This window comes from Branchiostoma lanceolatum, chromosome 4 (genome assembly GCF_035083965.1).
Source record: "Branchiostoma lanceolatum isolate klBraLanc5 chromosome 4, klBraLanc5.hap2, whole genome shotgun sequence".
Lineage (NCBI taxonomy): Eukaryota > Metazoa > Chordata > Leptocardii > Amphioxiformes > Branchiostomatidae > Branchiostoma > Branchiostoma lanceolatum.
The window spans coordinates 22,583,369-22,598,397 of record NC_089725.1 but is presented as its reverse complement, the minus strand read 5'-3'; the positions used below and the strand labels follow the sequence as shown (position 1 = coordinate 22,598,397).

Sequence of the window (15,029 nt, the reverse complement as noted above, 5' to 3'; positions counted from 1 at the left end):
ATGCCATGGCAATAGCAGCACGAACGGAGGGCATAGAACAGTCCCCAAGAGGTAACGTTACCAACTACGAGCTTTATTGTGCAACCACACACTTACACTTGTCACGTCTACAATGACAACTTTGAAAGGACAGGCCAGCCAGAGAGAAGGTGGAATACGAAACGCGCAGACCACAGATTATCCAACGCTTGAGCACGATGCCCTTACCGAACGAACAGGAGTTTTTTTTTCTTCAAAATTGCCGATTTCAAAATTTCAATTTTTTTACAAATTGCAACTCAAAATCAAATACACCTGAAATATTGATTTCCCAGCAGCGATGACAGGAAGCTCTCATACGGCACTGGTAGTGTCTGCTAGGCTGTCATTCCTTTCTGTTTCCTATTGTAAATGATATGAAATGTGTAAACTGTGTATGGCACTCTTTAGTGTCCCCTAGATTGAAAACTATCCTCAGTCAGAGCGACTGACACAAAAACAAGATATTACGATGCCGATGGCCACATAGTTTTATTGGAATGACGTCAGCTGTAATACAAGCAAAGGTGCATTCTTTCATACAAAGTAATTGTTGTGACATATTTAGACTCATTATGAACTGTGCAAATTTGGACAGAAATGCATTACATTTTATACATGTGCAAGTAATATATTTAGAAAATGTACTACTGTTCATACCCAGCAGATTAAATATGGCTGATCAATTCAAAACAATTAGTTTACGTAATGACTTATGTTAATATTGTCATATCATTCCATCCAAATAGTATGATTATCTGCCACAATAAGTATTTATTTGAAAAACTACAACTGATTTGCTTGAAGAAACCACGATAAGCGTTATTGCTAGAATGTCACTATGAATATTTGGGTTCATCTAACTGAAAGTAGTAACAAAGGAAACCCAAAGTTGAGCTTTGCTAAAGCCGAATCTTACAAAATAAATTAGTATTCGATCCATGCAACCACTGTGTTCACAGAACATTAGATTATTCTTAGACACATCTTTCAACATCTACAATACATCATTATTTACATATTTGAGGAAAAAGTGGTCATTTGACAGTCTGAACTCTGTATTTACATCTGATAGTGTGGATTCCGTATTTACAAGCAACTTCAAACAAGAGTTAGAATCAATAGCAGCATTGAAACGTATTTTTCCTTTATTGTTTAAATGGAAAGGTTACATTGCTATGTTACAAATATTCTTTGTTCTGAACGGCAAACGTTAGACTATTGTCATTGTGATTGGTAACTGACTACTATCTCTTCTCAGCCAGGGGCTGGATAACGAGGAGTTTATAACTAGTGGGGCAAAATAGTAAGGGTCTGGAGGGGCTGCGCCATGTCATTCGGCGGTAACCCAGGTGACCTCAATACGGTAGCAATTGCCCCAGGTGCGCCCAAAGGGCTGTAAGGTAATCAACCATCCACACCGGGAAGAACCTACTCTTTTCGATAAGTGTTGTGGGTTCGATGGTCTTTTTCTACTCTGTCTATACTATGATCACGAATAAAAAAACACTATCCTGTGATTAAGTGTTTCATACGGCTGAGTTCACAACTCTGGTGTGACTTTTCAATCAGCAAATACACTGCATACAATATGATAAAAATAGATTGGATATTTTATGCCAAAGTAACTGGGTAGAAGACAAACCAACCATGGCTAACAACTCACAATCACAGTACATACAAGTCGTTCCAGCTAGTCCTTTAGGCCAAGGAGGTTATACGTCTATATAACCTCCTTGTTTAGGCTCAGAGGTCAGACGTTTCAGCATGTTTTAAAGCCTGTTGAAAGACTTTGAGTGTGGTTATGTTTTTTCTTTTTTTCATTTTTTTTTTCAATTCAGGCCTCAAGGAATTGTAGATTGCCCTACATGCAAATGTGTGCTGACGTCGACCGGCTCTGGAAGTGTAACTGTGTTTATGTCGTCTGTGTGTGAAGTGACGTGGATGACACTGCCAGCTGTTGTAACTGTGTATTTGATTGTTGTAACTGTGTGTTTGATTGTTGTAACTGTGCATTGGATTGTTGTAACTGTTGCACATGAACATTGGTGACTTGAGATACCTGTGATGGCCTTCTCTCATTAGATTCAGGAATCTTGGTACCAGTATAGATAACAAAACAAATGAGGCATAGCATTATAGCGATGATGATCAATACTCCAATGACATACATGAGTATTAACAGGATCACCCATCCACATCCTTTCCCCGCTATGTTGTACCAGTCGTGTTCGGGGTCGCACCTCCAGCACGCAGCGCAGCAGCTAGCTGGTCTGTGGGAGAACAAGAACAGACGATTTTTGTTATGTATTATTCTCGGTGCAAGAATGAATTACCCATAGTATGGAATAGGGTTGGGATATTATTGGACACACGCATTGATCTGAAACACCGGGATGACACAGCTTATATTACATAAAAAGTGTAAGTACCATATCTACCAGTCTAACATGTTGTAGTTCGTTCGCCTCACGGTGAACGAGTACTCAGTACGAGATTTTTTCTACAGTCGCTATAGCACGCTCAGGACAGCGCGAGTTGTATTTTGCACCGACCGAATACAATAAAACACGGCAGGTATTACTGAATACAGTAATACCTGATAGACCGAGTGGGTACTGAAACATTCCTCGTGAGATTAGGTTAAGCTAACAAGTGTTGTCTTCTGGCACAGTGCAAGAGAAATGTCGAAATGTCTACCAGCAATGGTATTGTCCCGTCAGGCTACAGCAGGTTTGGGCAGAAGGTGGGGTATCCAGCAGGTTATTCCTCACTAAAAGGTGAAACTATTGCTCTGATCCGTAAAGGCGATCCTCGTTTTCCACGAAAGAATCTGGCGATGACTCTTGCAGAATAAAAGCAAATCTTTTAACATATAGGGATTACTTACGTCGCTCCTGAACTGTCAGCTGGTACTTCCACCACGATGTGAGGGGGCTGTGGGGGCAGCGCTAGAGGAGTTGTGATGATGGTTCTGTAAGATTAGGAATATCATCAGCCAAACAAGACATACGTCACCAATGACGTGTATCATGGCCATGATGACACAAAATGCCAAGACTCACCCGTGAGGAGAGTTTGTGATCTGTCTGAGGATGCCGAGGACCTGTTCTGATGTTGGTCTCTGCTGAGGATTAGTTGCCAGCATGGCCAGGACCAGGGTCTGGGTGAAAATAGAATTAATCTGTCAATTTTTGATGACACTTCACACATCTTTTTCTAATGGTATGATATGCTGTTGTTGTGATTGATAGTCAAAGGCCAAGAAATGGAGGAGGTGTGGGTAGTGGACCTTTAAGTTGGGATCGTGATCATACATTCCTTCCATCCCCTCTCCACCCCTCTATATATGAGCTTCATCTTAACATACCTTTAAAGGAGACGTCGGCGGTTCACTCGTCATTAGCATGTCTGCCACCGGGTATCCCGGTTTTGTGATCATGATCTCAGCTATAGCCGTAGGTTGCCCATTTACGTAAACGGCAGGCACGAGTTTTCCTGGCTTCGCTGGATCTGTAGCAGAGACGGCTAGATCTGTCGCTGGAACGGTTGGATCCGTCGCTGGGACGGCTGGATCTGTCGCTGGAACGGTTGGATCCGTTGCTGGGACGGCTAGATCTGTCGCTGGGACGGCTGGATCTGTCGCTGGGACGGCTGGATCTGTCGCTTGGACGGTTGAATCTGTCGCTGGGATGGCTGGATCTGTCGCTGGAACGGCTAGATCTGTCGCTGGGACGGCTGAAGATGTCGCCGGGACGGTTGGATCCGTCGTCTGATCCAAGATGGCGGCTATGATCAGACCCAAGGCGAAGACATCAGCCTCGGCGGTGTACCTCACGAGATCGGGGCGTTGTGCTGTTGATGGTAACATATACACCCAGATTTTAAATATGATGCTAGTGGTCAAAAGTTACATTGCATCATTTTGTACTTTTTGGTAGTGTGCTATGTTTTGTCTTTCTAAACAGTTCCTTTCTTTACAAGTCTCTTGATTCAGTTGACGAAATAGATAAATGAATGCCTTACCCAACACCCCGATTATGATTTCAGGTGACAGGTACATTCTGGTCCCGTTGGCAGTCTGTCTGTGGTAGTTGCTGATGTCCCACCCGCCCTGTTCACAGACACGGACTATACCGAAATCTGCAATCTAAGGGAGAACGGATACAAAACTCAATTAGACAAACGACTTGTTGAGCTCCAGTGGCATTATCTGTTACAGCTTGGAAATCAGACTTATCAATCGACGGGAATAGATAATTGCCGTATCAACGTTACCAACGTAGTGCACAACGAACAGTTTTCTTACTCAGCTATCCATTTATACTTTCCTACATGTTATTGTTTTGAGAGTTCACGATAACGTGGCCCAGGGACTATGAGCTGTTTTCAAACAGAAACGGTCCGGCAAGAATTTGAATGACATCAGAACCTGAATGATGATGACGATATGGTGTGAGCGATTGAGAACGACAGGTTGCGTTCCGTTCCAACACGAGAAAAAATCGGCATACCGCGGCGCAAACGACAGCACAAAATTGACACTATAGTCTATTAATCAAGATTGACCTTGACAATCGGCAGCTTCCCGGAGTTGTTCACCAAGATGTTGTCAGGCTTGAGGGCTCCGTGGACGACGTTTCTACCATGCAGATAAGCAACGCCCTCTGCCGTGCCACACAGCAATTGCAGAACGGTGGCTCGGTCAGGATTGTGGGCTGAGATGAAGCTGTTCCGCAGAAATTGGGATATGAAGACACTGGCAATACTGTTACTTTCGTTTCACAGGTAGTGTTTTTATATCTTCATACCGCGTGGAAAGAACCAAACGGATACAAGCTAAGGGTCCGACCAAGAGTCGTATGATAAGGATTTCCGGTCATTTCCCTATAACTCTCTAGTCTGTAGTGTGAAAAGAAGTTCAGCATAGTAGCCATAGAGGGAACCATTGCATTCTTTTACACCCACAGATCGTTTATGTTGTGAGGATGTATTTACACGAACTACTCCGCGCGCAATATGTTTCGAGGACTGCCACCCCCTGGCAAGACCATGATCGCTGCTTGCACACAGTAGCATGGAAACATGTAATCAGTGTAACCGCGGCGACTGTTGGAGGGCTTCTTTTACTTGTAGTAATGCATAAGACTGCAAATAAAAGAAGCCCTCCAACATGTCCAACAGTCACCGCGGCTATAATCAGAGTAAATCATTAACCTAACCTATCCCCTGCAGCGCACAGATGCAGAGAAAGTAGCAGTCCTTGTGTAAATATTTTGCCACTTGTGCTCGTAGCTCCGTGCCTAGTGGCACATAGGGCATGCGTACTCTCCGAGCAGAGGTATATATACTCCCTGGCAGAAAGAAAACCGGGCATATATGATAAGAAGGTCACAATCTTCCCCACCAACCTCTGCTTGGAGAGTACATAGGCCAAACATTGCAGCGCATACTTACCCATCCAGGGTGCCTCCGCTGCAGTAGTCCAGCACGAGCCACACAGTCAGGACCGGGGTGTTCAAACCGTTCTCTGTGAACACCTCAGTGAACTGCAAGATGTTCGGGTGTTCTCCAACCTACATTGTTGACGAAATGGACCAACACTTTTTAGGGGATCGCAAACCAGTTACTTGTGTCAGTACCGTGGTCATAACAGGATGTTAGAATTATCAAGGGAAACTAAGAACCATGATAAGTTCGTTAATTGCAATTCTGACAAAGTGCTCTCTAACGTTAGATTGAACTATCCTTGCGTTTGCGCAGTTTTTGCCTGTTTGTGTTGCATTGAATTTATACATTCCCAACCGTACAGGAATTTGAAAAGTCGTGACAAAAATGAAGCCAATTTTTCGTCCATATTTGAACTACACATAAATTCAGATGGAAGCGGAAGGGTAAAGATGATTGTATGTTACTCGTATAAGCCACCCTTTGTATTATTTATACAGCGTTTTATGTCATGCCTGGGCCTGATACGGGTGTTCCGGACCGTGTGATAACTATCCGGATCACATAGGGTTCGGGAGGGTTATCACACAGGCTTCCATAGAATATTTCGAACGCATTTCGAACGCGTCGGTTGCGCGGCCGTCGGAAATTCGAATACCGGATTCGGAGATTGGAATCAATGTTGCTACAGTTTCTTGTTCGAGGAAACAAAACTCCCTCAACTTCTGGCGCATTCCGCATTGAAATGTGTGTTTTCTCGGGTGGGTATGGCCAAGGTATGACATAAATAAAATACAACACGTTGTATTCCGCATCACCCTCGGTCCCAGCCCTCCCGCGGGTCGGATCGCCCTCCGGCCTACGGCCGTCGGGCGATCCGACCCGCGGTCGGGCTGGTACCTCGGGTGATACGGAATACCCCGTGTTGTATTCTATATGTATCACTGTTTTCATTGTACCAATGTGCGCACAAATACATGGACTAATAAAACTGACAGACTATTTTGGTGATTTACAAATGATAGCCATGTTGGTGCCCAGTTTGTGATAAGCACATCTAAACCAGTGTCACCTGCTGTAGAGCATGGATCTCCTTCAGGACGACCTGTCCCTTGTCGATGGAGTCCACGGTGAGACACTTCAGCGCGTGTGTGCTGCCGTCCTCCTCACGGTCCGCCTTGTACACCTTACCGAACGCGCCCTGCCCGAGCTCCTGTAGGTTCGTGTATTTCTCCATTTTGGCTAATAGCGAAACAAAAGAATGTTACTATCATAGCCTTAGATGAAGAGCTTTCCCGGGTTAGCATAGTCGGCAAGACCCATTGGCCGCCGCGGTTTCTTGACAGGATTCATAATTAGTGGTCATCCATGTTTACAACACTCGGCTGAGGTATTTGAATTGTGGTGCCGCTTTTCTATAGTCAAATCGCACTCTTAGCAACACTGCAGCACGCTCGGAAAACGATCTTCTCAGACATTTTTCACAACATGGTTTCTGGAGTACCTTACAGAAAAATCAGTTTCTTTAGATAAGTGAAAGTTCTTCTTGTGTCCTGTGCGGAGGAAGTGTTGAAGTGTTGTGTATGTCCGTCCCCTGACAAGACAGCCCCACGCGCACGAACAGGTGTGTACTGTACGGGAGCCAGGTTACATGAAATTGTTTGGAGGTAAATAGGAATTTCAAAACATGTTGACAAAGAAGTCGTGTAACCATGTTCATATACCCAATACGTTGCTTGTCAGTTGTTGTTTTTTCATTGGAGGAAATTTTCCCCTGAGTCTTTGCATTATACAAAGCTTATGTTTTCGTTGGCTACGACCTTCACCCAGTAGCTGAGTGCTGACCACAATGCGGTCAGGAATGGAACTTCGGCCTTGAGTGACAGTTGCATTTAGGGGGTTAATTCAAGGGTAGTAATAAATCATAGAAACGTAAATAAGACAAAAGATGAATGATGGCCTTGTCCAATTAGCAACCACCTGGACGCAACTCTCCTGACCTGTGTTACTAGGCGCAAACTTGACCTCAACATTAACAAAACAGCGTATAAGTACAGTAGGATTTCGCAGCGCTCTCAAGAAATCGAACATATTGTAAATGCCTTTTTGTTCAGTTGATTTTGTTTTGTGGAAAAGAATTTTAAGAAAGATGCCAGAACAGTCAAATGTCAGGAATGGATAGCGTTGTTTCCTTCCTAGGCACCGCCATACATTTGCGTGCATACAGAGCGACTCGTAAACAAGGCGCGCTTGTAGCGTCTACCATGGCAACTAGGTCCGGATCAGGAACGGGGAAATTTCCAGGCCTACAGTTTAGGCATTTTATTCTTCGTACATCTCCATTCAGCTTTGTTGAAATATTTTTCTCTCATTTCTATTCCACTTGCACCGCCTACATCACGACCTTTGCTGGTCCGTCTCTCACCTTCTGTACCAAACTTCTTCTGTGTAAATTCGATCCCGAGTCAAACATTGTACTTAGGAACCGGACTTAAGCTGGCAAGGCAATGAATTTGATCGTAAACCAGCTATTGGAAGTTTTACCCAATATATGTTACAGAACGTTAGACAAGTTCCGTTTCAGCACGTACTTAACAAACAAGCAAGTAAACAAACAAACAAAATACATAAGCTCTAGCTCTAACAAAAAGGGTAATGACAAGAAAAAGACCAACGCTGGACTTTTAGACACCTACGGTATAAAGCTTGAAAGTATTTATCTGACCAAATAAAAAACTGCTGCAATGTCAGATACCCCTGAAGCACCTTGGCTATCTTAGAGCCCACCTTGTTATCTTGTTATCTACTTAACAAATACTTTTCCGCTTACTAGAACAACAGGAAAGAGCGCAAAGGCTAAAGAGACAAAGGAGATCTACTTGCCAATGGCTGCTTGTTAAATGTAGAGTTATCCACGGAAGCTGTTTAACAAAATTTACAACAACAAAAAAAGATTGAACTTGCAAACAAGCGTACAAAGTACTTCAACCCGAACTTTGAAACTTTGGATCATGCGCATAACAAACAAATTCACGGACCCCCACCCACAAGTAAACACTTACCTCTGACAGCTTGGATTACTTGTTGGTCGTACAATGCAAAGGCATGGCATTCTGTAACAACCCATCAGAGTGACATGGTCTTGCCAGCTTTCACATTATGTATTCGTGACGACGGATCTCCCAGAATGTTCACACGCCTGAGATGAAGCACCATATTCCACAAAGCATACCAGCCAAAATAGATTTTATTCAATCTATTGCAAACAACAGCTCAGTAGAAACACACTCGCTTGACGTCACAACAATACTGACGATAGCGAGCGCCCGCCATGTGCTCATGTTTGCCAATGCTTCACCACAAGTCAAAGCATGGTCTAAGTAAAGAATAGTTCACGCCGGAAAAGAGGCATATAGCTGCAGTGCAAATACGATTTGACAACAGCAGAAGCTATATACACACTGAGAGGTTGCTCTCAGACCATTCTATGTATTTGTGTGAACAATGTCAGATCTGTGATTTTTGCACATCCATAAATGTTTCACGTTCTACATGTAGATATACATAATTCATATAATGAATCTAAACGTTATCATTTGTGACGATATTGTTCGAATATATACAAAAGGCATCAAAAACTATGCAAAAAACAAACCTGGTAGTTGGTACACATGAAAAAAGTACGAATTAGTGCCTATTGCATCAACCAGTGCGAAACAAAATTAACCTTGTAGAAAAATGCAATGTGTTAACAAACTTAACATGTTAATCCATTGTACATTTTTTTTAAATTCAGTCGGCGACAAAGCAAGAAAGTCATCTTGTATCTTGAGTAACTGTTTGTTTGGAAGCTGTTTGTCACTCAGATGTTGCTAAAGATTGATCTGATCATCAACCATGTTCATGATACAAGTAGTTCTAAGTAACCCGTCCATCTCTAAACTTCCTCATCCAACGAACGCGTTGTGGGATAGTCGCTGTCTCCCATTCCCTAGTCGCTGAAGGCGCCGAGTGTGCCGACTGCGACCAGGGCCCCCAGCAAATTAGTTCGCCGCTCTACAACCACTACCCTTTCCTCCTCCTCATGGCTCAGGCAGGCCAGAACGCAGCAGAAGCACATGTACGCCACCACGCAGAACACCGCGATGATCACAGCCATGATGACGACCAGCCACAGGATGAGCAGCACAATCACCCATCCGGGACCTTTCCCCGCCAGGTGGTACCACTCCTCCCCGTCATCGCACCTCCAGCAGGCCGCACAGCAGGAGGACAGTCTGGAGGTGTGCAGGGTCGAGAATAAATACATTCATGTTATGTTATATTATGTTATGTTATGTTATGTTATGTTATGTTTTTAGTGTCGTTTTAAAGTGTTTTGAGGGATATGTTTGTGAAAAACTGACGTTATTACTTTAGCATTTTCCTATTTCACGAAAGTTTCCAGACATGTAAAGCGTGACCGTTATCTATTCTCCAAGCAGAGGTTTCGGTCAAGAGGGCTAGGGGTGACCGCGGTTTTTTAACCTTTTTTCCCCTCCACGTTATAAATCGCGGCCACTCCTAGCCCTCTAGACCGAAACCTCTGCTTGGCGAATAACCGTTATCGTCGATGAGAAACAAAACAAGGATCTGAATTACTTACCGATCCTGCCACGTCTCAGGTTCTGAACTCTCAACTGGTACTTCCACCACAGTGTATGGAGGCGGAGGAGGCATCACCGGAGAGGCTAGGATGGCGGCCCTACAAAATCAGGCATATCCTCAGCAGGAAAATTCCACTAGTCCTTGGCCTTGAAACTAGTAGACGTAGAACATTGCCGAAAATGATTCAAGGCACATACTGCCTTACTGGCATCGGAAACTTGACAAGTGTTCACAGTCTAGTTACTAAGTATAATAAAGTTCCAGTTGAAGTGAACCCGCAAGATTTGTAGTCCCTGCTCTGAAGATTTTCATTTCTGGAATGTCGGCTACAGACGTGCTACTGTGTCAACAATCGTGCATCAGTATCTGCTATAGCTAGCGAGACGGTCGACGGAGAAAACTAAAGCGGTACATGGCAAACCGTGATAGGGTATTAAGACTCACCCGTGAGGAGAGTTGGTGATCTGTCTGAGGGTGCCGAGGACCTGTTCTGATGTTGGTCTCTGGTGAGGATCAGCTGCCAGCATGGCCAGGACCAGGGCCTACGGGAAATAAATGTGTTTTTTTCACGCTTTACGCAGCAGCATGTATTTCAATCATAATCATCACACTATGAGCACAAGTTTTAACTGTTTTCTTGTTAGGGAAATCGCTTAATCAGAGAATGACCCGATGGGGATGAATGCAGCAGCTTTTCTGCTATTTGCTGGAAAAATTGCTGCGATTTATTTTATTGCGTTGATAACGTTACCAGTGATGTCTTCAGTTTTATACAACTTAATAGTTTTTTATTACGTTGATGACATTACAATTGATGTCTCCTGTTTTGTATAACTTCGGATCTTCCTCTACACGTACCTTTACCGGAGACCCCGGTGGTTCACTCATCAGTAGCATGTCTGCCGCTGGGTATCCCGGATGTGTGACCATGACCTCGGCCACCGCCGTGGGCTGCCCGTTGACGGGATCCGGGAGGAACGGCGTGACTTTTCCTGGGTTGAACGGAACTGTCGTCCGATCCAAGATGGCGGTTATGATCAGACCCAAGGCGAATACATCAGTCTTGGCGGTGTAGGTCACCTGATCAGGCCGTTGTGCTGTGGACAATTGTAACAAAGTCATTTATGAGATAAGAGGAAAAGTACCTAACGTAATGAGGTCTACATCGGTGTCTGTATAGAAGTATGGAAGTGCAGGGTGACCAGAAAGTAAACTTGTGCCGAAAAGCCACTTGTCATCTACAAATCCATGATTAACATGTCCAGAACAAACAAAAAAATACGGATTCCATTAGAATTGGCATTTGTGGACTCAAGCATTGGTGGAATGTTCACACTGCAGTGTACTTTCAAACCGTGGCCCAATACTATACGGACAGGCTCCGCCTCTGATGCGTCGCCAAAAACTAATCGTCTTACCCAACAGTGGTCCGATGATTTCAGGCGACAGGTACAGCCTGGTACCGACCGCAGTCTGCATGTAGTAACTGTTGATGTCCCAACCGCTCTGCTCACAGACACGGGCAATGCCGAAATCCGCAATCTAAGGGACGATAGATAACTTTGCTACAGCAATTTACCTGCCGTTGACCTGCATCCTGCAAAGAACAATATAAGACCACCTACGTGCAGAATGAAACATCTTTGATAGATAATGGCAAAGTCTTTAAGAATTCTTTGAGATACAATTGACCTTGACAATCGGTCTCTGTCCGGAGTTGTCCACCAAGATGTTGTCAGGCTTGAGGTCTCGATGGACAATGTTTCTACCATGCAGGTAAGCAACGCCCTCTGCCGTGTCACACAGTAGTTGCAGAACGCTGGTTCGGTCAGGATTGCTGCCTAAGATGAAGCTGTTCCATACAATAGAAATTGGGGACATTGTAAGTGACCCTTAAGTTGTTAACAGCCTAACGTTAAGGAATATAGCAAACACAAGGGGAGTTCTTTATCCCTCTTGCCTAGACCTAGCCTTCCTATTTGTTTGTCGTCTGAAGAGGCTGTAGTGAAAAGTGTACAGCACGTAACGGTTACATGTTTATATGTAAAACATAGTAACGTACCTGTCCAGGGTGCCTCCATTGCAGTATTCCAGCACCAACCAGACGTTCATGGCAGGGGTGTTCAAGCCTCCGCCCTCTGTGAACGCGTCAGTGAACTGCATGATATTTGGGTGTTCTCCGACCTAGACATTTTAGACAAAGTTAACAACTTTTGTGGGATCAACAGTTCGTAACAAGTTATACATTCGCTGGTGCCTTCCAGTTTCAATTTTCCTTTCCTTGTCAAGCGTTCTTTCAATTACAATATTTCTGTCTGTGGATTCAACATCTATGAGTCTTTTTTATCAGCACACATGGACGAAGAAAAAAACTGAAAGACTATTGCATTCCTATACAGTATTACATGTACATTTAAAGCAAGAGCTACGCTTTCTTTTCCAGTTTGTTTATGTTGAAAATAATTGCAACATCTGTCTCACCTGCTGTAGAGCATGGATCTCCTTCAGGACGACCTGGCCCTTGTCGATGGAGTCCACGGTGAGACACTTCAGTGCGTGTGTGCTGCCGTCCTCCTCACATTCCGCCTTGTACACCTTACCGAACGCACCCTGTCCGAGCTCCTGTAGGTTCGTGTATTTCTCCATTTTGCCTATATTACGCGAACCAGAAATAACGTTACATCACCTCCTTGTATATAGTGAAAGGTCATTATTTGCCATTGGAGTCTGAAAGTGCGATTCCTTCAATGATTAATAAGAGAGCAAAATTACAAAATAGAGTAGAAATTTGTAAAGAATCCTGTCCACACCTTTCGGTGTATAGGGACAGTGACTTTGCCCATCTCCGTTTCTATGGCCCTTGGGCCACACAGGCGAGTAGGGGGCTAGTCCAAAGTTTGTGGGGTGAGGCCAATGCTCTATCTATGATTGTACTGATGCTAAGAAGAGACAGCAGTCTGTAACAACGTGTTTCCCGGTCTTGGGTGTGACCCGACCGTCCGAATGCATGCATGCCGAACACTCTATCCCCTCGGCCATTGTACCGGTCCTGATTGATTTTAATGAGCGTGGGAACTGGATTTTGATGAATGACGTATTCAAACACATATATATTTGACTTGTTCTTGCAGTTTTTGTGGTCAGCCAATTACATGCACGTCTGCAGTCGACGCACTGCCCTTTTGCTAGTCATAACACAATAGAATACTCCGGCACAAGTATAATTAATGCCAGCATTCAGCATTGCCCAGTTAAGATTAATTGGAATACTCCGTTGTGTTATTTACAAATGTTACAAATGTCACGTCGGTACCGGTGTTAACGTTTCCTACACGCTTGATTTCCCTCCATGCAGGCTTAAATCACATGCAGTGCATAATGCACTTCCTTCAAACGTAACTGTCTTTTCATTTTACCGAGCGTGGAAAACTGCAACAAAGGATACTTGAACTCGGGAAAATAGAATACTTATTTACTTAGACCGTAAACCGCCGTGGAATGCACGGGGAAACAAACAAACAAATCAAGATTAATTGACGACACACTTTTATGTCAGGTAAACTGCGACACACAAGCGCCAGACAAAGGGACATTCTGTACTGTAATCAAACGAATAAAGACGCGAGGAAACAAACCCCAGACGGAGGAATTCCCGAGCGCTTTCAGTATAAACACCGTAAGGGTCATGATCGATCGTCTCAAGATAAATGACATTTCCACGGGCACGCCGCCAAGGAACTGAAGAAAAAACGACATACTGTAATCATAAGCAAACATTAAAGGGAAACGACGTATACTCTGTCTCAGGTGGACGTCTCATGCCATTTGAGTATTACGCGGACTGCCCAGGATTTAGACGTTTCTGGTTTGCCAGGTGGCGTGACTGGAGTGTGGACGACTAGTTCGATATATATTAAACAGTTATTAAACACAACATTCTGGCTGCCCGAGACCCCCGCCTATGGGACTACCATCGAGTCGGTCCCGGGCGTAGAACGTGGCTTTTTTTCAACACAATCATCTAGAATACGCCAGGCGCGCTGGAGAGATGTGGCAAGTTTCAGTCAAGATGTACATTTTTGTACATGTAGTTAAGACAGTTTCGTCTCCCAAGGATCCGTTAGAATTAGAGACATAATGCTTCAGAACAAAAACAAACAAAAAACTACGTAACTTGGGATCGTCTACTGCTAATGTAGAGTCTATATTTGCGCCCGAGATCATAAACAACTTCTGGTAACGTTACCAACAAGAGGCAGATCTGTTCTGTTTTCTCGCGAACTGGTTGTGAAAAAAGATATCAAATGCGGTTTGATCAAAGGAATTCGACCAATTCTCTGCCCTCTGGAGCCATTCTAGCAGGTAAAGCTTTAGTACTAGTACTTTGCTACCGGGTAACACTTTGGGAACTGACAAACGATGTGTTGTCTCCAACCAGGGGACTACTTATTTGCCTGGCCCTCAGAAGAAAACCCGACCTACCATTTTTTTCACAAAGTTTGTTGCGTTTCTACTAGACCAGTTGCACTTATATTACGTAAAAACACATACCTGATAGTGTGGAGCGGTCGTCTCACTTTGTGCACGGGAAACAAGGAGCTCACGATCACTTTCCGGCAGAGACTAACTCGCTGAAAAGTCCATTGACGTACCCATTGAAAAATTTGTCCCTCTGTGCCTCAGGGTTGACCGTCGTCAAGACAACAAGTGTTGCCGTCACTACGAAACGTTACCTTTACAGTTTACCCAGTAGCTACTCTGTGTGTTGACCACGATGTACTCAAGAACGGAACTTTACATATGGGTGACAGGTGTAAAGTTGCGCGGTTAATCATTACTTACCAAGGGCAAGAACAAAATGTAGAGATATTATCAGGAGATCGGGGTACACTCTTCAAAAGTTCCGCTTTCTAAAT

General features: G+C 44.0%; 1 protein-coding gene across 8 annotated transcripts; it reads right to left on the bottom strand.

Annotated features, from left to right (window-relative positions):
- Positions 1 to 100: 100 nt before the first annotated feature.
- LOC136433406 (serine/threonine-protein kinase PDIK1L-like) lies at positions 101 to 14,777 on the bottom strand. 8 transcript variants are annotated; one of them, XM_066425581.1, is made up of 10 exons: positions 8,346 to 8,417; positions 6,539 to 6,708; positions 5,476 to 5,594; positions 4,588 to 4,747; positions 4,045 to 4,168; positions 3,389 to 3,873; positions 3,084 to 3,181; positions 2,909 to 2,992; positions 2,190 to 2,291; positions 101 to 381 (listed from the first exon to the last, which is right to left on the bottom strand). In XM_066425581.1, the coding sequence occupies exons 2-10, from the start codon at positions 6,701 to 6,703 to the stop codon at positions 357 to 359; spliced, it is 1,362 nt and encodes a 453-aa protein (XP_066281678.1). In that variant the 5' UTR covers positions 6,704 to 6,708; positions 8,346 to 8,417; the 3' UTR covers positions 101 to 356. The 8 variants fall into 8 exon arrangements, with proteins under 8 accessions (XP_066281678.1, XP_066281679.1, XP_066281680.1 ...); XM_066425582.1 differs by lacking the exons at positions 101 to 381; positions 3,084 to 3,181; positions 3,389 to 3,873; ... (3 more) ...; positions 6,539 to 6,708; positions 8,346 to 8,417 and adding exons at positions 10,558 to 10,655; positions 10,972 to 11,210; positions 11,532 to 11,655; ... (2 more) ...; positions 12,595 to 12,764; positions 14,665 to 14,777 and having other exon boundaries at positions 1,764 to 2,291; XM_066425583.1 differs by lacking the exons at positions 101 to 381; positions 3,084 to 3,181; positions 3,389 to 3,873; ... (3 more) ...; positions 6,539 to 6,708; positions 8,346 to 8,417 and adding exons at positions 10,558 to 10,655; positions 10,972 to 11,210; positions 11,532 to 11,655; ... (2 more) ...; positions 12,595 to 12,764; positions 14,665 to 14,777 and having other exon boundaries at positions 1,764 to 2,282.
- Between the last annotated feature and the right edge of the window lie 252 nt (positions 14,778 to 15,029).